Consider the following 23,273-nt stretch of genomic DNA (forward strand, 5'->3'; position numbering starts at 1 on the left):
TCGGTCAAGTCGCCGGTGTACTTTATGTTAAAAATAGTTCTTTATATTGTGTGTCAGTTATTGGTAGTGCTTTTGTTTTCCTTTTTGAAAAATGGCTGAAAAGTGATCAGAAAATATTGTCCTCCGCTTTTTGAATTTGTATCAGAAACGCGATTGTTTGTGGAAAGTCAAATTAAATTCCTATAAAGATAGAGATGCTCGAGATAATGCATTATTTTCTATATTAAAGGAAATATAAATGAAAACCATACGAACAATATACAAGAAAGAACTGACGTTATAGTATTAAAATCTAAGAAAAGTGGATCAGGGACCGATGATGTATATAAACCAAACATATTTTGGTTCAAAAAAGCAGATTTATTTTTGAGAGATGTGTCAGTTACAAGAGAGAGTATTTCAAATTTGGTAAGTGCAATTTTATAAATATTTCTTAATTACTGCAGTAAAAATATTGGTAGTATAAACGAACGCTGGAAAAAAAATTATTAATGATTATATATCATCTTGTCTAGCCAAGGCCTGGCCCCAGACCCCAGAAAAATATTCGGCATACTTGTCACGTTTGCTTGCAGCTTCAGTTGTGTTGCTTTAATTATTGCTTCCAAAGTTATGGTCTAATTTACGTTAAGCTACTGAGCTGTTTTTGGCTTGTTTTTATAACAGAACCAGCATCGAAATCTTCAGTATCAAACGAACCTATTGGTATATATTTTTTACTTTTTTTTGGTACATATTTTTCACGCGGTAACTGTTAACCAGTTATGCAACGACACGCCGTTTTTATAATTATATCCACCTTGTCAATTCCAACTGCAATTGGTTTTTCAAAAATCCTATATTTAGGTTAATTCAGGATATTTTCTTGCAAGGCTTGATTTAAAGATGATTTGGAGAAGACTGCGGCATCGTTTGCTCGGCTGTTTGTACCAACATCAATATATCGGAAATAATAGGTGGCGTCTACAGATGCATGTAAAATTATACTATAGGTTCCTTTATAATTAAAATACTGTGATCCAGAATGGGGCGGATTCCGTATCATAACATGCTTCCCGTCGATAGCCCTACAACAATTAAGAAAATTCCATCGTTTATAAAAGTCACTTTGAATTTGTTGCCATTGTATCTCTGTTTGTGGTAAAAAAATAATGAGTTATAGGTACATAATTTTCAGGATAATTCTGTCAATACATTTAAAGAAAACCCAAAACAAGAAACAGAAAATGAATTTCCGCTTAATCTTCCAATTACAAACCAGGAACTAAATTTACAAGCAACAGATGAAAAACCACAGCTAGGAAATAAACCTACAAAACAATTTGGTGGACCTCCGATCCGCAAAAGGAAAATGTCCCCAAACATTAGTAGTAATGTGTCTAATATTCATGGAGCCTTAGATAAACTGGACGAAATTAGTAGACGGAGCAAAAATGTAAACGAAGATGAATTTAGCACGTTTGGAAAACTAATAGCAACTCAGTTGAGAAACTTACCTCTGTATAATGCACTTGTGTGTCAAGAAAAAATACTGGCAATAATTTCACAACAGCGTTTACAACTGCTGCATTCTTAGGGTGGTTAAGACCATAGTCAACCTTCTGTTTCCTCAATTACTTCAAATGTGGCTGAGGAACTAGAGGACTGGTCAAATTCTTCCTATCTTACTGCAGAACAACACGGTGAAAATATTGGTAATGCAGAAACATCGGATATTATATCTCAAGCCCTAGCCAACTTTACGTAAATTTAGATTTATTATGTAAAATTTTATGGATGAATTCTTGTGTTTGATTTTCTTTACTATTTAAGAGTATATTTTTATTCGCTGTTCACTAAATATTTATGTACCTATGTATTAATATATAGTTTCGTTTGTATTGTTATTTTCTTACCCTAATAAATTCTTGTAAAGCATCATAATATATTGCTTCACAGACGGGTTTAATGGAATTTGAAGTAGTGTTTTTTGGTACTCGATACACAAAAGCCAAAGTACAGAATAAATCTCCTGTTGCTAAATATCTTAAAGTAATCTGTATTTTTATAGTTGCTGGGAGTGCTTTACGCATAATTGTATCTGTTTTTTGAATTTTCCACTGAACTTTAGAAAGGAGTTTTTCAAATTTTTTCTCTGACATTCTTAAATATTTCCTCCGACATCTTCTGCGGCAAGTACTTTTAAAAGTGTTGATAAAGCACCGAACTTATTTCTTCTCGAAATCCATTTCCGAACCCAGATAGTACGTTTTACACGTTTCTTGTTACATCTTGATAGAATATTTCTCAATTCCATATTTATTAGTTCACAAATGACACGGATTCCCGCGCGGATAACCTCGTCAGTCGCCATTTTGCTTTCAACTATTAGTGCGACATTCCTTGAAACGTGTGAACAAAAATTTGATTCAATTTTAGTTGATCAACAAAAATGGTTCAACGAAAATCGACTCGTGAGAACCCGCCTTAAGTTAGGTGGATGTGCTAGTAGAAAGGCCTGCCTCATTTTACCATCGCGGAGCGCATTCAGGAATCCTTGAAGTGCCAAACGTCCCATGATCCTTTCCTGGATATCTAGATATGCCAGTCGAACCAAACGTGCAATATGACCTTCAAATTCTTGCAAGAACATGTCTGACTACTGGCATTGATTTTTTAACTACGTATGGTCGTAGACTTGTTGCTTTTCGAGAGACATTCTTTGCAGGAAGACAGCAGCGTCTTCTCTTAATGCCCAAGTAAGGGCAATCGCCTTCTCCCTGGATGATGAACCATATCTTCCATCAATGAAAAAATTTGCTTTTTTAGTGAAGAGGATTTTTCCATAATTTTTCTTTTAATTTCATCTTTTTTTATAAATTATTTTTTTCAACCTGCCACAACTCTCTTAGTGTAGCAAAGTTTTCTTTCAGTTTTGCTTCAGCAACTTAGCGTCCAGGTTACCGAAATTTTTTAGCATTTCATTTTTCAAACGTTGCAACATTTGACCAATACGGTTGTTTTTGCTGGTAAAAACAAGTCCGCTTTCTTTCCCGTCGTATCACAGTCCCTTTCTAGTAAGTCTTGGCAAAGTTTACAAAATATTCTATATAATATATTCTGGTCTTAGTAACTTTTAAGTTCACCAGCTTGGCCATTTTCATATACTAATAGTCTTATCTATTTCAGTTCCACAATAAACACGATGGTTTACGACTACTAGAAATATTTATTTACACTGCATTTATTTTCTACTAATTATTTCGATTTAAAATTCGCGCCAATATTGTGACTTGAACTTGCGTTCTAGCGCCCAGGACTCCTTATACAGATTGGCGAATGGATCACTATGGATATAAAGTTCCTAAAGCCGCTTTCAGACTTGTAGCCGTGCGCTCGTGAAAAATCAGTGCATTTAAAAGCTACTAGTGCATGGGTCGCTCTTTGAAAACTGAACAAATTTAAAGTCATTAGTTATCAATATTTATTTCTAATAATCGATAGGACTGATGTGGATGTTATTGATAGCTGAAGTGTAAATCAGGCTAGTTCTTTGGGACAAAAGTTTGGAAGAATATAAATCAAGAACAGAGACTGCATATGCATGGCTCTCCATACTTCTCTAAGTATTCAAGGAACTGGACCTAAAGTTCGAAGAGCTCAATGATAAACAAAAAAATACGTATAGTAAGTTAATAAATAAATATATTATTTAATATTTAATTTATATATAGGACGTTTATTAAACAAATGTAAAATACAATTTTAATTCAATATTAATCTCGATATTAATACATATTTTACCATAAATTTACCGTAATAAACGTTCATAAGTATTGTCGAAAAAGCAAAAATCATTTTGCTTTTTGTGTGACACTTTCTTACACTTTTTCACTTCAATATAAGTCTTTGGGTATATAATTTAATATTTGTTTTCTTTTTGGTTCACAAAACTGTTTAAATCCTCTCGCAATAGTACCCTCAGTAACCAGTCTGACACTTTTCTTTTAAAACTAATAAAACTTTCACAACATTTAATATATAATTTATTAATAAATTAAAATATTTTAATTATTAATAAATATAATTTTTTTTTATTTAATTAATAAGTAAATGTATTATTTATTAACCTTTGGGAGGCGTGCGAGTCATGACTGGTTAGCCAATAATAATTTTTTTAAATATACATACATAAGCTCTTAAAGCTCCTTCAGTTATAAGGTGCCACGCGAAGACAGTACTGTAGGTCATACTGTAGGACTTAAACTAGACTATTTAACTTTGTATTTAATGTACTTAATGTTAAATATCTGTGAATCTACTTGAACAAAAGGAAAAGAACTAGGAAATGATAATTTTCAATTGAAAAATGTTGATAATACATTCCGGAGTACGAGCGCATTACATGATGATGAATTCCAAGTCCTTCATCACCAATGAAAACATATGGAACACTCTGTTCTCCACATGATAAGAGTTTTGGTTTAGAAAGGGATAGTATATCGTTACATATGTTTCTTTTTCTTTAAAATTGTGATTCCTTGAAAATTATTAAATTGCAGTTTTTTCCATATGCTTTAATATTCACAAATGTAAAACGATATTCACTGTCGACAACAGCAAGCAGAATAATTGAGAAATAATCGTCATAGTTGAAAAACAACGATCCACTATGTTCAGGTTTAATGATTCTGATATGTTTTTCGTCGACAGCGCCGACACAATGCAGGAATTTAGTTTTCTTATAAAATCCATTGACAATACTCCAGTTTTTATTCTGTGAGTGGAGAGATACACTCGAGACGTACATTTTCCCAAACAACATTACAAACTTCATTGATATTGCCAGAAATAGTAGATACTCCAATTCGATCAACATAGTGAGGGTCCGTAAAAGTGATACCTCTTGCAAGATACCTAAGGAAAACTGGAATATTGAATATGGACTTGAGCATCGCAAACTAAATAGACATTTATGCATTGTAGAGTTCAGCTTGTCTGGATACCTGGTTACTCAAACGATGCTGCAAACTTTGCTACACTGGGATCTGCAAAATGGTCGGTGGAACCTGAACCTATAATCAGTATAGCTAAATATGTAGCAGTTGCATCAATAAACAGTCTGCTAGACAAATGAACCCGCCGAAGATAGACAGAAGCACCTAGCATGAGATAGGGCTAGGTACTCACAGACGGACCCTCTGCCTATCTCACCAGAAATCTACTGCGTTTAAGAAAAGTGAAATTCGGTTAGTGACGGTCTTTTAACCCGACATTGGTATTTAATCTCCACATTATCGGAATAGCGGCCAACCCAGAATACCGGTGGTGTTGGAAGGAGGACAAAACTACAGATCGCGTTATCGGAAAGTGCCCGGCACTCCCGCGTGCTTGGTTCTAATTCTTAGATGACACCTACAGTGTACCGTGGGACATTAAATCCCTCAAATTAGAGTCTCATTGGTTTTTCTCAAGGTTATTGGCCTCTGGTAACTCTCGGTGGGACACAACGGGTTCATTAGGAGACCTATGTGCATCAAAGCCTCCGGATGCCTACTACACTACAAATCACAAATTACAACTCAGAAGGTATACGACAGAAAGTGGCATTACAGTTTACTAAGCCGTAATGTCGCTCATCAATGTTCGTTTTTCCGACTGTCTTGTCAAGCTAATCCATTCATTTTGAAAAATCTGTTCCTTAAATCTCCCCATTTATCTTGGATGCTAAAATGGGGAATCACCCATCTCAGATGCTCTGGTCACTTTTATAAGGTAAGTTTCCGACCCGAAGGTCTCCTGGGCACTACAGGCTCAAGCTGAGAAGACCAGCGTTCCGCCTTCTAATCACTGATGTCTAAAAAAAACAAGCTCTCCAGAGACTAAACATACATTCGTTCTATTATCGTAATTTCTGCAATTCAGAAAACATTTACATTTAACATTTAATTGTGGAACTTAATCAGAGACTTTTAGAGTTGTTAAGTTGGGCATTAGTATTATTAATAAAATAATTTAAAAAATGTGGACCAAGCACATTTCTCTGAGAAATTTCAGATGTCACTTTTCACCAATAATTTCTATATAGTGATTACGATTACGGCGATGTGCTTGACATAAGTCAACCAATGAATCTGAAAACCCAAAATTTCCTCAAAAGTAATATGTGATCCAACTGATCAAAGGTAACCGTAAACAACGTTTAAAAAAGATATGTTGTTACAAAATGACATTATTTTTCATTAAGGTACAAATTCTTTTATAAATCAAAAACACAAAAACTTTCCAAACAGGTTTATAATTACTGATATAGTACTTATTATCGTTTTTATATATCGAACATACTTCGGAGAACCTCTATAAATTAAAAATAATTGCTGGTATTAGGTCTGGTCTAGTAGTAGATTTTGGTTTTGATTTATTTCATCCATGATGAGGCATGATGATATTAAGTTTGAATCTCTAATAACTTTAATTACTTATTAAATATGATAGAAATGATTTTTTAATATAGTCTGCAAAATAATGTAAAATTTCAGTGCTGCCGCTAATTGGAGTGTCATTGTAATTGTAACGGTAATTTGAGTGACATTATGCTGAGGCTGCACTTCATGTTAAATTTAGCGTTATCTATTTTTAAATACTTATCTTCAAGATATTCATTATGCATTGTTCACTTTTTAAGATTTCTGTTTATTAGGTTAATATTTTTATATAATCAAAATATATTTTTTTAAAAACAATCAAAGCAAAATGGCTGCCATGTTTACACCGAATTATTTAAAGCTTTCTTTAACTATTCTAGTTCTATACTTAAATGGAGCTTATTGTAAGACTAATTATAAACTGAGTTTAGATGGTACTTGGATTGCAAAGGAGAGAGAATATTGTAAGAAACAAAAGTATTAAAAAAAAATCAAAACATATTTTTAATATCATCTTAGGGTATGAATTTCCGGCTACAGTACCTGGTGGAGTATACACGGATCTTATGAATCTAGGGATCATCGATGATATTTTTTATGGGTACAATGATAATAGTACCAGATGGGTGGGCAACATAAATTGGACTTATGCCCTTAATTTTACAGGTAAATTATTTTTCTGTTTTGTCATTACCTTTGCTTACCTTTATTCTTTTCAGCATTTTTTACTGTTTGTTTAGGTCTGAATTTAAACACTTGATAGTCAAATAGTCAACTAATTAATTACACAGATACATACTAAGTTTAATGACTTAAGCCTATTAGAAACATTTATTTACACCGTATTTATTTCCTACTATTTATTATGATTTAAAAGTCGCGCCAATATTCAGACCTTTAACTGCCTTCTAGCGGCAAGGGCTACTGAGAACTGTACCCGCCGCCCGCTTCATCCTTGTCGCACCTTTGCGTCTAGGCGACGGACAAGATTTTCGAATACCAAAGAACAGCTGATGATAAATGATTGATTTAGTCGTAAATTTATTAATTTTTAACTAAATTATTACCTTATTTTTCTTTGTGAGTTTGTAGAAATCTTTGTGAAATGTCGAAACATCAAAATCCTTTAAGCGTCTTTAAAATTTGATAAGTTAATCTTGACATCAACAGTTTTTCTTCTTCTTTAATAGCATTCTTCAATCCACTTACGGATATACGTTTCTTCCAATTCTGATTTCTGTAATTTTGACCTTATTTAGATTATTTGATATCATTGTCCAATTTTCCATTCCGTAGCATCTTATCTCAGCAGAATGCACATGTGCAGGTTTTTTTGATTCTTAATATTGTAAAGATATTGTAAACACTTAGATTAATTAGCTGATTCTTCGTCATTCCGGAATGACACAAGTGGCACACCGCACGAAATATCGAAGGTCAGCGAATATCAGGAATGGTCAGCCGAGTATATAAGGAGCCGCGTCAGTTGTCAGTTCAGTGCAGTGAAGTTCGGAATATTGGGGCGAGATTTAAATCAGACATAAATACGGTGAAAATAGATATTTCTAGTAGTCGTAAGTGATCGTGTTTAGTAGTGTAAGTGTGTAAATAAATTAGTTGATTATTTTCGATTTTTTTTTAATTTGCACCTTACAAACGGAATAAATGCTACACTAAATAACTAAGTTTGCCAAACGCCGCCCATGATTGTCGTATTCTTCTTTATACTGGTGGTATTTTGTAGGTGTATTGGGCAATTGTTAAAGAAAATTAGTTGTTTCTTGCCAACATTTCGAATTGAGATGAATCATCAGTGAATTTCTCTGGTCTACTGGTTTGTTTCCATTTTATATATTTTATTATATTTTACGTTTTTATCCCTGTTATATGTATTTTTTTACTTTGACGAGAGAGAACTACGACTTCGAGCCCTGAAGATGAATTAAATATAATTCGAAACATTGGCGAGAAACAAATAGCCTTCTTTAACAATTGACCAATGCACCCACAAAATACCAATTTCAATTTGTGGTCACAAATTCACAAGAATAGCTTCTTTTCACTGTTTGATTTTCTCTTCCAAGTACAATTTTTTGACCTAGATATATGTATTCCTCCACTGTCTCGAATTTTTGGTTTCTCACCTGGATTATGCCTTCCTGCATACTGCCGTCCAAAGAATAGAAGTGGTTTATTAAAATTTTTGTCAAAATTGATTTTTGTACATCAGTTAATTCGTTATGGAAATCTACATGTCACTATTCTCTCCATGACAAAAACAAGTATTGTCTGCTAATAATATTGGTGTAAAGTTTACTATGCATGGGAGAATACAGAATGAAATAGTTAAACTTGAGTTACTGCGGCATATGCATTACTTTCGTTTTAATGACATTCATCCTGAGAAAACCTATTTACTGAGACTCTTCATTTAGTTCATTATCAGGTGCTTAAGGTCCATAGGATCTTTTGCCATTATGATTATGTCATCTGCATAACTTAGATGGTCAAGTTTTGAGTAGTTACATTAATGCCGGACCAATTCAGATTCCTAAACACGTCTTCCAAAAGCAATGTGAACAGTTTGGGTGATATAGTGTCGCCCTCTCTAACTCTTTTCATTGAGACCTGATTGAATCACGTATTTAAGAAGTATCTTGTGTTAGTTGTGAGTATCTACTATCGATCCTGCAATTTTGCAGTACTCTCTAAACGGCCCCATATTCAACCATGTCGAATATCTTTTCATAGTCTACAAAGGCCAGATTTACAGAAAAGTGGCATTCATTGCACTTCTCAATCAAGAGTTTCGTAGTAAGCAAGTGATGACCGCAGTTGAGTAACCCTTTCTAAAACCTGCCTGTTCCAATAACCGATGCGTATCCAATTTTTTTTTAGGCATGTAGTAATTATTTTTCTTAGTAATTTGAACAAGTGCGATAGTAGAGTTTTGAGACGGTAGTTCATCAGTTGAGTCTATTTCCCTTTTTATGTATAATGACTTCAGCAGTACTGTCTATAAATTAATTGTTATGTATTGTATGAATGAGGGTGAAAGATAATGAACTCTGACAAATGTAAAGTTGAATTCGTTTAATCTTGAAAATGTTGAATTTTTACCAATTCAATGCGTTTTGATAATGCAATGCATGTTTGTTAAAAAAAATAATAGAAAAAAGTGATATTCTGTTTAGGTTACCGCGTCTTTTTCAAAGCTCGCCTAAGGAAAGCTATTCGTTTCTGGAGTCGAAAATAACAATTTGTTATCGCTATCTTTTTCTATTCAACTAGGTAAGATTTTGTCATTGGGTTGGTTAAGTAAGGTAATAATTTACCGAAAAAGTAAGACATTTTTGAAATAGCCTCTTGCAGATGTGGTACTTTACTAAAAAATCTATCAAATAATAATGATAATTTATCAAATAATCTACCTAAAACAACCGAAATTACAACTTCGATAAATGTATTTCCAAAAACCGGAGTTGAGTTCACGAAATTTACTTTACGCTAATTTGTCATATTCGTCCATCTGAGGAACTTATTCGGATAACCATAAATCAATTTTGCACTCATACCTTAGGTGGTAATCAACATTCACAAAGACGCAGTGTAGAATAAGCAACTGTGGTGTATAATGTTGAAGATACTAATATGAACATAATTATATGGATAGACACAACTGTATCCATAGGTGTATCCATCCACGCTATTGAAAGCTTGCAAAAATTTTGCTTTACGATGACTAAGTTGATTTTTAGTAAGCGAGTAAGTAAACAAACAAAACTGTCGATTTTGAAATGATAAGAAAAGTGATCAAGGATTGGTGAAATTATTTGCCCGTATTTCGTCAAAAATGCTGCCAAACATTACAGATTACAGTCAATGAACTAAACTAATTGGTAGTTTTGTACCATCACACGAATTACATTAATGGAGTTTTTAATTATTCTAATTCAATTTATTCAATTTAAATAATAACAATACTTAATATATCCATGCAGTTTATCTGAGAACAATTAATCAAGGTAACAGAAATGGATTCCTGTTTTTGACAAGACTTTCGTATCTAAACTGGCAGCACACAGCAAAATGAAGTCCTCTTTAATTAATTCACATCTGCGGCAATGTGCACCCCAAAGCGGTTTTGGATGAAGATTTACCAAAAAAGACCGAAGACATTTTCACTAATCATGTTAGTATGCTTTATAGAGAACACAACTTCTGTTTGCTGTCTCAGCATTTACCCACAACTAATTGACAGTACTTCGCGCTCGCTTACAATCTACACTTACACTTTTTGCTGACGTCCTTACCCCTAACTAATATGACGCTTGCAGACGTGAAAAAGTATGTTTTGAGTTTGGGTAGGAGGATATCATGCAGACGCAGTCAAAGGCCTTGAAAAGATCGTGGAATATTAAGATAAACTTTTTATATAATGGTTTTGGTTAAAAACGTAAATAATTGGCTTTTTAAATACAAATGACTGTTAAACTGGTGTTATGAAGTACAAAAACTTCGAACGTATTTTTGTATGACAAAACTTGAGTTTTGGCAACATTGAAGGATATTTCAATCCCACCATTGGTGACTGAGGTCATTTGATTTGGTTCTATGTAGCTCCTTAATAACCGAGTTGCTCTAAGTAAAACATGTATCGTCTGCAAACAAATAAATTTTACCGCTGATGTGCAGACTAGCGATGTCATTTATAGAGAAGAATTAAAATAGGCCCTAGAATTAAACAATGAGGTACCGCACATTCAATAAGCTTACAAGAAGATATCGACATATCAACCCTTATAAGCTGACTTCTGTTATTAATAAATATTAAAGTGACCAGAGTCTCTTTCTTTAAAATAGTTCTAAGAGTATATTTGATTGACTGACAAAAATTTATCAGTCTCCTCAATGAAATAATACTGAAATCCTTTACACCATGTTGTGCATCAGCGAGTAGGCCTAAAAGACTGTTTCCGTCAACTCTGATAGCCCCTGACTCCCTTAATTCATTTTTTGGGCTGCTGGTTCTCTAAGAAAAGAGAGCAGACATTCCCAGCTAATATTACGTAATTTCTCCCTGGCTAGGAATAAAGGTCCCAAAATATTTGCCTCTGATTAGAAAAGCGCTAATTCCTCTACAGCTTCGAATGATTTAGAGCCTATTAAGGACGTAGAATGGTAGCACCCCTTTAAGTTATCGGAGCAAGGAATCTTTTGTTAGCTTTTTGTTATTATTTTCTGTATATTTAAGAATAATGTAAACTAATTTATTTTTAAATGTTTTAATAGTTGTTAAAAATAAATAAATAAGTAAAGAAAAATAAAGAGGTACATATACTAACGCAGCTTTCAGCGTTTTACCAATATAGTTTGTTGTAGGTTTAATTTGATTTATTTAAATACCTAAGATGCTTACCTTGTGGGCACCATCCAGTTTTATCGGAGTGTATTCAAGTTTATCAGACATTTATACCTCGCAAAACTTTGCTGTGATTGCTGTAAATAACGGGTTAAAAACAAAATAAGTATCAATTGTTACTTTTAATAATAAGTAGTCATTTATTTATTACTATAATATTCACACATAACTGTTATAAAAATAAACAATCGCCAATAAATTCTTAAAAAAAAAATAATTTTAACATTCCTCTTCTATCTATCTAAATTTAAATATATCATATTACAACTACTCATCATATATTACCACAATGAGTAAATACAAAATGTACCTGCTGAATACTGAATATCTACCTTTGGCGAAAGGTGTACACTCATTTATAAAAAATAATGAGATTAAATCTCTTTTAGAGACGTTGTTTACAGATTTTATTTTTGTTAACATGTCAAATAATTTATTTTAAAAGTATAGAAGTTAAATAAATGATTCAAATAAATGACAAGTGCCCTTACTGCAACTGGAGCCTTGTGTAAAAGGTACTTACTTCTATGGGAATTTCACACCCAGACCAGATTACACGGTGGCTGTAGCATAGTGGCTTTGCCTCTGATTAACTGCCTTTACCAAGAGATTTAACTGGCTTAATTTATTTAAGCGCATATGTTGTGGCAATTTTTCTACCCTATGGATATTTTTTTTGCCTCATAAATGCACGGCAGCTTTTAGTCTGGTGAGCGTGGTGGTGGGCAGATCATCCCTCCCTTTTTATACTTACTGATTTCATCTTTGGACACCACTTAATTTAATTAAAGTTTATTTAAATTTTATAATTAAAGATGTTGTTTATAATTAAGTAAATCAAGAAACTTAATTATGTTTTTTTTTTTTTAAAGCAATAGTCTGGACTGGTATCAACTTCAAGTAAGTGAAACGGTTTATTTTAATTTTTTAACAAAATTTATTTTATACCCTAGATGTCAACTGAAACATTGCATTCCGTGCAGTCAATAAAATACTTACAACTATTTACAAATGGTGGTGTGATAGTGATAAAAAAAAATGGATAAAAAAGATACTGAAAATAGTGATAGTAACACTCAAATATCACAAAGAGAACGTGTAGCTCTATGGGTTTATATTAAATTAAAATTGGAATATGACATTAATTATATGACGTTAAACCTGGGGAAAATTCATGAATTCTCTGCGCAGGAAAAAAGGATTAAATAGACAGTACGCACAGGGCTACTTATAAATCAAAATATGTGTACCCACAAAAATAAATACCACAATCAATCAAAATAGAATAAATAAATCATTAAACCAAGTTCATATAAGTATGATGAAATTTTACCAACTCCGCCATGCAGCTTAAACACTTCCTGCTCAGCGTTACTGCGTAGGAATGCTAGGGAAGCATTATCCAGCGATTGACAGGCCTTAGGTGGATGAGGATGAAGGTCAGCAGTCTCGAAGCAGCAAGGGTTGAAGGCAGGGCTCGGCGTTGAATATGGCGTCAAGGCGTCGACTCGGCCTTGAGCATGATGTATGACACCGTCAACTGTATGACAGCTATCAGCAAAGATTGAAGGCAGGGCTCGGCATTGAAAATGGCGTCAAGCAGTATGGCAGCAATCACATGGTTGGGGCAGGTAAAAGTAGACAAAATGACATAAGGACTAAGGACTAAGCAATAAGTAAGAAGGACCCCCCAAAAATATCAATCAAAGATATTTTGTGGCGTAGAATTATCAACCTTCGTTAAAGTTGATGGGGCAGCAACACAGGACGAAGGAATCTCTAAATAAAGGAAGGAATACCTGATTTAAAGACACTTACAAAGGAACTACGTGCTACTTACGTGATGTCATGGGAAAACTCAAAAATCACAAAATCAGATAAACCACGCCAGTAGTTATCTTACCACGTTTCTGTGACACATGCCATCCACATCTGAAGAAGTTGATGACACATGCCATCCGCATCTGAAGAAGTGGATGGTATTTGTTCTTGAGCTGTGCCGTCGAGGTCATGCAGATCTGAAGAAGACACAATATGTCGTCGACAGAAGTGCCCTTTAGGTGTAGCCGAAGAAGTGATGACGTAACGCTGAAGAAGTAGTAATAAGAAGAAGAAGTTATGACTAATTGCCAAAGAAGTAATTATCTAAAGAAGTCATCAGCGTGTCTCATCAATTTCTTCAGATGTGGATGGCGTTCCGTAGCCGAAGAAGTTATGACGCAACGCCGAAGAAGTAATTAGCATAGGGTGTGGTCGGTGAGGGTGCCTGAGGCAACATATCACCTAACTTAATATGAAAACTCTTTGTGGCAAAGCCACTTTTTTTACTATTTGCGCATATTTCTGTTAATTGCCAAGGTTAAAAAAACCAATTTTGGTCTACCGCGCACCTACCAAAACGTCCGTACCGTTTTAGTATAATATTATTACAATCATATTTTACCGTCGAGTGCGAGCAACAAAGCGGTATCGGTAACCGAGACGATGACGACGACCTTGCTTAAATGTTAATTACTAATTTATATATGTGAATAGTAATACTACTAATAGGTACATACTTATTTATTGATGAACACGTTTAATAAAACACATTGTTGTAGAAATAAATATATTTTTATTTAATTTAAGTAAAAGAATTTAGATATTTAAAAAATATATTTTTAAGTTATATCTATAATTTTAAATAAAATAATAATAACAACAATTTTATTTACTTTTATAAAAATCATTTCTTAAAAATTAAAACAAATCACTTTATTTGTTTTACATATTTTTTTCTGTGGAGCCGAATCCTTTTTCTCCACGTTCTGTGCTGGACATGTTGTTGACTTCTTGAAGTTCTGGATAGAAGATCCTTTCACATATTATTTGAGCTATCCTGTCGCCAGTTCTAACGTGAAAATCCTCATCCGAGTGATTGAACAGTAGGATCTTAATTTCACCTCGATAGTCCTCATCGATAACGCCAGCTAATAAAAAAAATTTCATTATTACAATATATTTTTGTAAAAAAAAAAAAAAAAATAAAACTTACCGCCTACATCAATAAAGTGGTTTACAGCTAAACCAGACCTTGGAGCAATCCTGCCATAGCAGTTTTTTTCGGTAGCTCAAATTTAAGTCCAGTTGATATTAGAGTTTTTCCTTTAGCTGGTATTATTGTGTCATGATTACTTTTTAAATCATATCCAGCAGCCAGTCTACTACCCTTTTCGGGTGTATAATATGCGTGAGGTGTGATTTTTGTATATTTTAAAATTGGACTTACTTCTTGATCAGCTTAAATGTATAAAAATTTTTTATTGAAAATGGATAAAATAAATTTATTGATTATAACCCCAAGGTAGTGTATCGGTATATATATAATTAATAATTCTTTTATCATCATATGGAGTAAGAGCAACTTTTCTCTGGTTTATTGTGTAGACCTCATGTTTTTTACTTCGAATTAAATGTTCTTGTGTATAAAATGTGTCTTTATGAAATAAACAGTTATAATAGTCATCAAATGTTATTGTTTTCATTGAAGTATTAGTAATACCTTTAGCCTTTTTAACAACTTTATCTGAATCAAACAGTTTTAATGCATACATTTTTGATTTAAGACCTACAAATTCACTCATAATTTTGCCATTATTCTCATCTTTCATTAATCCTAATACTTTCTTATTAACTAAAGGAATATTATAAATGTTGTCTACAGGATAATCAGAAGTGTCAAATCTATCTATATCATTTCTAATAAATTCATAGATATCTTCCACGTGAAAATGGTAAATTAAAGAATCAGTGTCAGTATATAATAGTTTGGCATCTGTATTAAATTTAGGTTTAATATAATTATAATGAAAATCATATAAAAAAAGTTTAGAAATTTCTAAAATACTAAAACCCGCATATATAGGTTTATTAAATTTAATATTTAACCTTGACATTTCAATTATAACCATGTCATCATCAAAAATGGTTAAACTATGGAAATTAGGTTTTGAAATGTAATTTTTTGCTCCATATCGACCGAGCCAAGTAGTTACTACTTTAACATCTTTGTATTTCCTCACGTTTTCCATAGTTTTTCCGAAAACTGCATTATTCATTAACTTAAAAAAGTTTTTTTCAAATTCATTTTGGCTTTGTTTTCTCAAATTTGTATTTAAATCAATGTAAGTTTTTAGCCAAGGTGATTGTTTAAATTTTAAAATTTTATAAACTTTAGTAAGTTGTAAACCAAGAGATAAAGCTTGTTTTAAACTTCTGTAATGAATAACATAGTTTTTCTTATTAAAAAGTGTTGTCAATAATTTAGGTTGTTTTGATGATGTCACAGGTGGTATTAAGCGTTCTGGACATAGAGGTAAATCCTTGTGTAGATCGTGGAGTTCCTTAGGATATTCCAAATCTACTTCAAGTATATACCCTACATCTGAATCGTCTGGTGTATTAATAATATTTTCCGAATAGTAGACACTTATGTCAACCCACTTAAAATCACCAGTAGGAAGCGATTCACTCATTGCTGTTCCATATAAATTGTTAATGTCAAAGTACATTAAATATGATGATGGCAGATCGGGGTTAAACTCATTCTCCATATATTTATTGTTAGCTTTACCATAACGATTACTACACTGAGATACTCCACCTCTAATTCCGCTTTCAATCATCATTATTTGATCAATATCGGTAATTAATTCTAATGTAACTTTTGAAATTAAAAGGCAAGAATCGTAGGCCAATCCAGGGGCAGTAAAATATTTTAGACATTCTAAACCATATGTTTTATAACAAACTTTTCGGAAATTTTCAAAAACATCTGCCAAAAGTAAAATATCAGTCTTTAAGTATAACTCTAAATATTCTTGTAAATTTTGAATTTGAAATGATTCCCAAATTTTAACAGCAAAGTTATAATCAGTCTGTGTTACATTAGATTTTTTAAGTTTGGAGTAAAAAGCATCAATCGATGGTAAGCTATTTTCCTTTAGTTTTTCCCAACAATCAAGATAATCATATGGAAATATACCTTTTCTTGATATAAGATTAAATTCAGTCTCATTTTTGCAAAAACTTTTAGTAATATATTTTTCAGAAGAATTTAGGTAGGAACTCAATCGATCTAAGCTGCTAGACATAAATCGAAAAGAATCCAAAAATCTAAATTGAATACTTGTATTTTCTATATATTTTGAAAAAGATATAAATTTTTCCTTGTTAACAGGTAATAAGGTAACCGAGCCCGGTATTTCGGTTGTCAATTTCCGTATAATAAAGTGACTATCGTAGCCAGAAAGGTTGTGAAATATTACAGGTATAATATGATCATCTTTATAATTGAGATTACATAAAAAGTGAGCACTACCCCTATATTTACCCGTAAAATGACAATGATCTTTAACTTTTATATCATCTTCACTAAAAGGCTTTTGACAAATATGACACATAGTAGATGTGTTAAATGATTCTTGCTCTGATGTCGACAAGGGTAACATTGAAACAATATTATAAAATATAGGATTTAATTGATGTGCTAATTTTTGTAGTTTTAAGCAAAACCAACTTATACAGTCTTGCCCCGTATATAGCTCAAATTTTGATAGAGAATTATCATAGCTACATAATAAATAATAAGCAATACTGCATGGAATATGTTTTTGATATTTATTTTCATTAACATTTAAATCCTCATATTTTTCTAATATACTCTCAATATCGGCATAAATGACAAATGGAACTTTTTCTTTATTTTTAAAATGTGAAAATGATATGTTCTTTTCCCTTTCAGATGGAAGTGATACTTTAATTTTATTCATTTTTTTACAGGCAAACATATGCTTATTTAAAACTTGTTCAGAATAAAAATAATTTAAACATCTGTCACAATAAACTTTTTTATTAGTAATATCACCAATTTGCTTATTTAATAATCTTGATAAATTTTTAATTAATACAAAATGATATGTTCTATGAAATTGTAAGATATGCTGACCTAAACCATCATTATCATCATCATCATCGTCATCTGTATTAAAATTATCCTCTTGATTTATAGAAAGTATTAATAAATTAACCTTAACTAAAAAGTCATATTGACTCAGACATACAGGTACAACTTCTTTTTTCTCCAAACTAAATACATTCACTCCGATATTATTCATTTTCTCAAATTTACTTATATCTTTTATTTTAATTGGAAAACTAATATTGTCATATTTTAAAATTTCACTAAAATGAGGATATGAAGATGTTCTACATGGATTTTGATTTGTATTACAGGGATTAAGAGCGGCCACAATACACCAGAGAAAACAGTATTTATCATTATTTTTAATATTAAGAACCCCCTTAGTATTTTGAATAAATTTCGGCACCGTAATGTAAGTAGAATAGCCAATATTTATAGGGGTATAATTATTAAAATTAATTTTTAATTGTAAAATTTCATACAGTGCCCAACCGGAATCTCTCTCTTGAAACTCCTCTAACTTTGTTAAAATATTAGTTTTTATGTAATCATTATAAAATTTTCTCAAATCGGTGTTACGATCAACTATTTGATTTTTGGTGGTAAAATGTTTTAATTCAATTTCACCAGTTTGAGGTTTAATAAAATTACATAAAAATATAACATTTATTTTTAACAAAGATTTTTTGAGTTCCTTTCGTACTTGACATAAAAATGATCTAAGAGCTTTTTTGAAAAATATCAGCGGGTCCTTAATATTAAAGTTAACAATTGCTCCAGTTCTTATACGATTATTAAAACATGATTCCAATGCAATCCAAACTAATTGTTTCCCCTTTTTATTATTATTCTTTTTGTATTTAAATTGTTCTCGATAATTTTTAAAAATACTTAAATTTGATTCTAATTTAATCATAGATTTTCTATCTATTTTTTCCTGACTTCTTAAAAATTTTTTTAAAATTAAAATATTTTTATTTAAAAATTTTATCCACTTGCAATAATCATTTTTATTTTTTATAAGCTTACCAAGTTCGCCAATTTTTAACAACATTTTTTCACTCAACTCGCTAACTTCTTTTGTAGTAGACATTATGATGAGAATAAGTGTTATAAGTTTACGTTGTAGAATTAAATTGAATCAGATATTTTCATATGTCTCGTATAAATATACTAATATCATGTATTCCATTTACATTTTTTTTTTCGCATTTAACAAGACGGGTATTATTTTATTACACACCTATTATAATAATTGCATCACGTTGCTAAATGTTAAGGTCATTTTGCAAACATAAATAAATCTGCAATAATTATAAATTCCAATTATCTTTAAGATGCATAAATGTTGTTTAACATGTAAAACCTTATTAGAATAATTACCAATTACTCGCTTAGGCAAATTTTCTAGTATAAAAGCACCATCGTTTTATACATAAAGTTAATCTTATCAACTCAACAACTTCATCAACTAACTACTACAATGAATGTAGAATCAACCTTCATTTTCGAATCTGTTGATCGAAAAAAGTTATCCAAATAAACTATTGGTGGTGATGTTAAAAAATTTGTTCAAGTAAGTATTTTTTTAATTTAAAATTTCGAAAATGTTTAGCCATTATTATTATTATTATTATTATTGAAAGTTAATAGTTTTATTTTTGTAAATAAAAATTTTGATTTTTTTTTTTTCATAGATTTGGAAAGAAGGATATTAAAATAGTACAGGGTAGAGTTCACCTCTACCTCTCTTACTCGCCCCGCAACGAAACAGTTGCACAAAAAGTGAAGGGCTTACCCGTAAAATATTTACGGGTGGCAGCTAGTGATGAAGAGGAGCTACAACTGTTCCTCAAGGCTATGCGGGAGTTTACAGAGGTAAACTTTTACCGAGCTGTGGAACTGGAAGAGGATGAACGTCACGCTTTAACGGACGGTAGAGATAAAGAGGAACCGAATAAAAAAAAAATTAAAATTTTGGAAAACCGAACATTCCGAGACTCTACTACTACTACTACTACTACAGCTGGACCATCCCAATTAATTGAAATACCTGATGAAGATGCAGATGAGTTTGAGACGCAAAAATACTCTGTATTTGACTTAAATGAATATAAATAAAATATATTTTAAAATCAGTTTTTTATTTTAAATGGTTGAGTTTCTAAAAATAAATTCTTATTAATCTAACTAGTAAAGATATCCAATATCGAGATATTAAATTCATTGTTTTATTTTTTTCAAATGGCTTGACATAAAACCAATTAAAAAAAAAACAAAAATTTTCTTATGTACTTATTTGATTAGTAATAAAACAAGTGTACCTATATTAACTATTATTTTAAACAGCAAGTGATTAAAAAAGTTTTTAATTTTACATTTAAAATTAATAAATAAAACAAGTATATAATTGAAATTTAATCCATTTTATTCATATACCAATCCCTTAAAATATAAACATTTTCCTTGGCGCACCTTAAATTATTATAAATATGTTTTTTGCAGTGGTATTTACGACCACTTTGACTAATAAGACAATTTAAATTTAAACAACCCAACTCTAACAAGTCTATAATATTATTTGGAATTATACTACTTAACCACATTTTTTTTGTCAAACCTTTAACATTCACTGTCCTATTTGGTTTAATAGTGTCTTTTAAAAATGCATAAAGACCTTCCAAGGGTAAATAGTTGACGTCAGTAAAGTCCCAAGGCAATCCATGTAGATTTCTTGTTATCCAATCCATTTGTTTCCCTTCAAAACTGGCATTATCATCAAACCGTTGAAACCAGTGAAATGGAAATGGAAATTTAACAAAATGATGAAAAACGTCACCATTTTCCATATCAATTATAGCAATCTCCTTACAAAGAAATGGACTTTTTTTATATTGAAATCCTTGAACGTCTAAAATATACATGATGCTAGTTGTTTACCTTGGACAATGTGCGTGTATCTTTCACTATAACTTTTAGCAAACTAAAGTTAGAAATTATACAACATGCATTATTTAAATCATAAAATCTATTTTTAATAACACATAGGCTTTAGTTTGTTATATAAAGAATATACATTAACAAGTGCACAAAAACAATGTGATCGAGAGTGATAAAAGCATAAAGGTTCAGTTTTTTCCATCTCCACTTCTTTTTCCTTCTCCTCGACATTCTCTTTAATTTCGATAACAGGTTTCAGTGAATACTTTTCTACATATTTGCATGCATCTTTTCCTTTTACATATATCCTATGTATATTTTCTTTATCTGTAAGATTTTTCAATATTTCAGAAAATTCATAAACTGGGGTATATCCTTCGTACCAAGGAATGCAGTGTTGATTTATCATTGCCCATTTGGCTTCTTTAATAATTTCATTTGATAATTGATCCAATGCAAATGGTGGCTTAAACACAAAATGGCTTATTTTTTCTCCATCATAGACAGCCAATTCTTTAGGAAGAAACTTTTGGTTTTCAAGTTTAAAACCTTGAACATCCACTATTAAAAAATTCATTTTTTTTTTTAAACAATTATATTTGCCTCACTATTTTTGTAAGAGGGTTATAGGTAAATACGCGATCGTATATCACCAAACAGTAAGCTGAAGTATCTTTGTCTAAATCACTATTTAACTCAAACTCGACTCGCATAACTACCGGACCTGACTGAAGCAATTCTTTTTGATGAATACAATTTATATAAGAGATTGGTGCTATGGTTTTAAACTGTTCGGGATTAAACATCGGTTCATCGGTCTTTGAATAATAGGTGGATTGAAATTGTGAATACATTTCATAGAGGGTTGCAAATTTGTTTTGTTTGATATCTAAATTAAGGTCTATATAAGGGTACCGTTCAGAGTTTAGAAATACTCTTATAGACCTTAAATTAATATCATGAAATTTACTCATATCTTCCTTAAGCTGATCTCGTTTACCACTTTGGAATGCAATAATTACGTGACGGGGTGTTTCTATCTTAGTTGATGTTTTCACTGGCCAATTGTGTCTATTAGTTTTAAGAAGCTCTGGGTATTCAATTAATTCCCAACATCTAAACCCAACTTCGATGTCGACATTCTTATCAATAATTTTTGTAAAAAGCAATTCTTGTGATATTCCTACAGAAATATGAGGTACATTCCAGGATACCTTACTCAGGGTTACCTTTAATGATTCATTTGCTTCCGTAGTCGTAACAGCATTATTATCAGTATGATCTCTAACTAGAATCAGTTCTTGTTTAGAATTTATTATCACTTTTTTATAATCTTCAAAAAATCCCATGAGAGTTTTTAATGGAATGCTTACATTAAAAAAACCCGTTTTTTCATCCACTATTGATTTTTTTTCAGTAGTAGTAGTAGTAGTAGTTGTTGGCAAATACCATCCGGCATTTTCAAGCTTATTTACTTCATTATTATTGTATGATAGGTATCCTTTTAGTGTTGATGTCATACCTACATCTCGCACGGAATCAATTGTTACACCATTGAGCTGATACCTCATTTCTTTAAATAGAAAAGCTACTCCATTGTTGATAAATGATGCTTTTTTTGAAACTGTTCCATCACTCTTGGTTAATTTTCCCTCTATATAGAGTGAACTTTCTCCAGGTAAAGTATACTTTTCAACTTCATTAACGGGAATCACTATTTCATCGTTATTTCCCAGTTTTGTTGGTAGGTATGGTTCATAGGAATGTGTTTCATAATGTGTAATAGAATTATCCATTATGAGCTTTTCCGTAACATTAAGAATTGAGGACATTTTTTTTTTTAATTTACGTTTTACAATATGATAAATCCAAGTGATTTTAAAAAGTTTCTATTAGACTTACTTAACGGTTTCAAATTAAAGTTATAACTAAATTTATTTTTTTTATGTTTAACTTTATATACTTTATTTGTAAACATTCCATTTTCCTTTTTATTATATAAGATAGCCATTATTCCAATTTTTTAATGTGTAGCCTAATGGTAACGGTTTCGTTTCTAAAGTTGATTACGTCTCCCTCTTGATCTATAATTTTTACAATAATTTTATCTATCACCTTTACAACGACTGGAAAATAAATGATATTTTGTGGACTTTCAATAATTTTATATCCAGGTGGAACATTGGGAAAGAATTGATGAATAATGTGAACGGGTTGTCCGTTCAGGTATGATCCTTCGGCTATACTACAATCCACACAAAGAGAATTTACTTTTATTATCTCTGCTGGAAAATCTGACTCATGATATTTCTTATCACCCTTAATTGTTTGGTCACTTTTAAAGCCTAAAAGCTCTCCAATAGTTCCCTTTTTAAAAACGATATCTGTAGATGATTTAATTTTACACTTTAGGGTATTATTGTTTGCACGTAAAAGAAAGGATATTTCCCTTTCTTCAAATTTCTCCTGTAGTAGTTGATTTAAATCTTCAATTTCATAGCTTCCCAGAGGTATTTCTATGAAATCTCCTTTACTTCCATAATAA

The 23,273-nt window shown here is 31.5% G+C and overlaps 3 protein-coding genes across 4 annotated transcripts in view; 2 read left to right on the forward strand and 1 right to left on the reverse strand.

Moving 5' to 3' along the window:
* Positions 1-6,718: 6,718 nt before the first annotated feature.
* Positions 6,719-23,273, forward strand: part of LOC126736023 (beta-mannosidase-like) — a 44,487-nt gene continuing 27,932 nt past the window's right edge. For both annotated transcript variants that reach the window (XM_050440212.1, XM_050440213.1), the window contains exons 1-2: positions 6,719-6,868; positions 6,924-7,070. In XM_050440212.1, coding sequence (XP_050296169.1) covers positions 6,733-6,868; positions 6,924-7,070 — 283 coding nt within the window. In that variant the 5' untranslated portion in view covers positions 6,719-6,732. The remainder of the gene's footprint in view (positions 6,869-6,923; positions 7,071-23,273) is intronic.
* On the reverse strand, positions 14,647-18,915 carry LOC126736019 (uncharacterized). The gene is made up of 2 exons (XM_050440207.1): positions 14,861-18,915; positions 14,647-14,795 (listed from the first exon to the last, which is right to left on the reverse strand). The coding sequence occupies exon 1, from the start codon at positions 18,879-18,881 to the stop codon at positions 15,150-15,152; it is 3,732 nt and encodes a 1,243-aa protein (XP_050296164.1). The 5' UTR covers positions 18,882-18,915; the 3' UTR covers positions 14,647-14,795; positions 14,861-15,149.
* On the forward strand, positions 19,227-19,923 carry LOC126736044 (uncharacterized). The gene is made up of 2 exons (XM_050440243.1): positions 19,227-19,364; positions 19,486-19,923. Exons 1-2 carry the CDS (start codon positions 19,345-19,347, stop codon positions 19,907-19,909), a joined length of 444 nt encoding a protein of 147 aa, XP_050296200.1. The 5' UTR covers positions 19,227-19,344; the 3' UTR covers positions 19,910-19,923.

This window comes from Anthonomus grandis, chromosome 5 (genome assembly GCF_022605725.1).
Source record: "Anthonomus grandis grandis chromosome 5, icAntGran1.3, whole genome shotgun sequence".
NCBI lineage: Eukaryota > Metazoa > Arthropoda > Insecta > Coleoptera > Curculionidae > Anthonomus > Anthonomus grandis.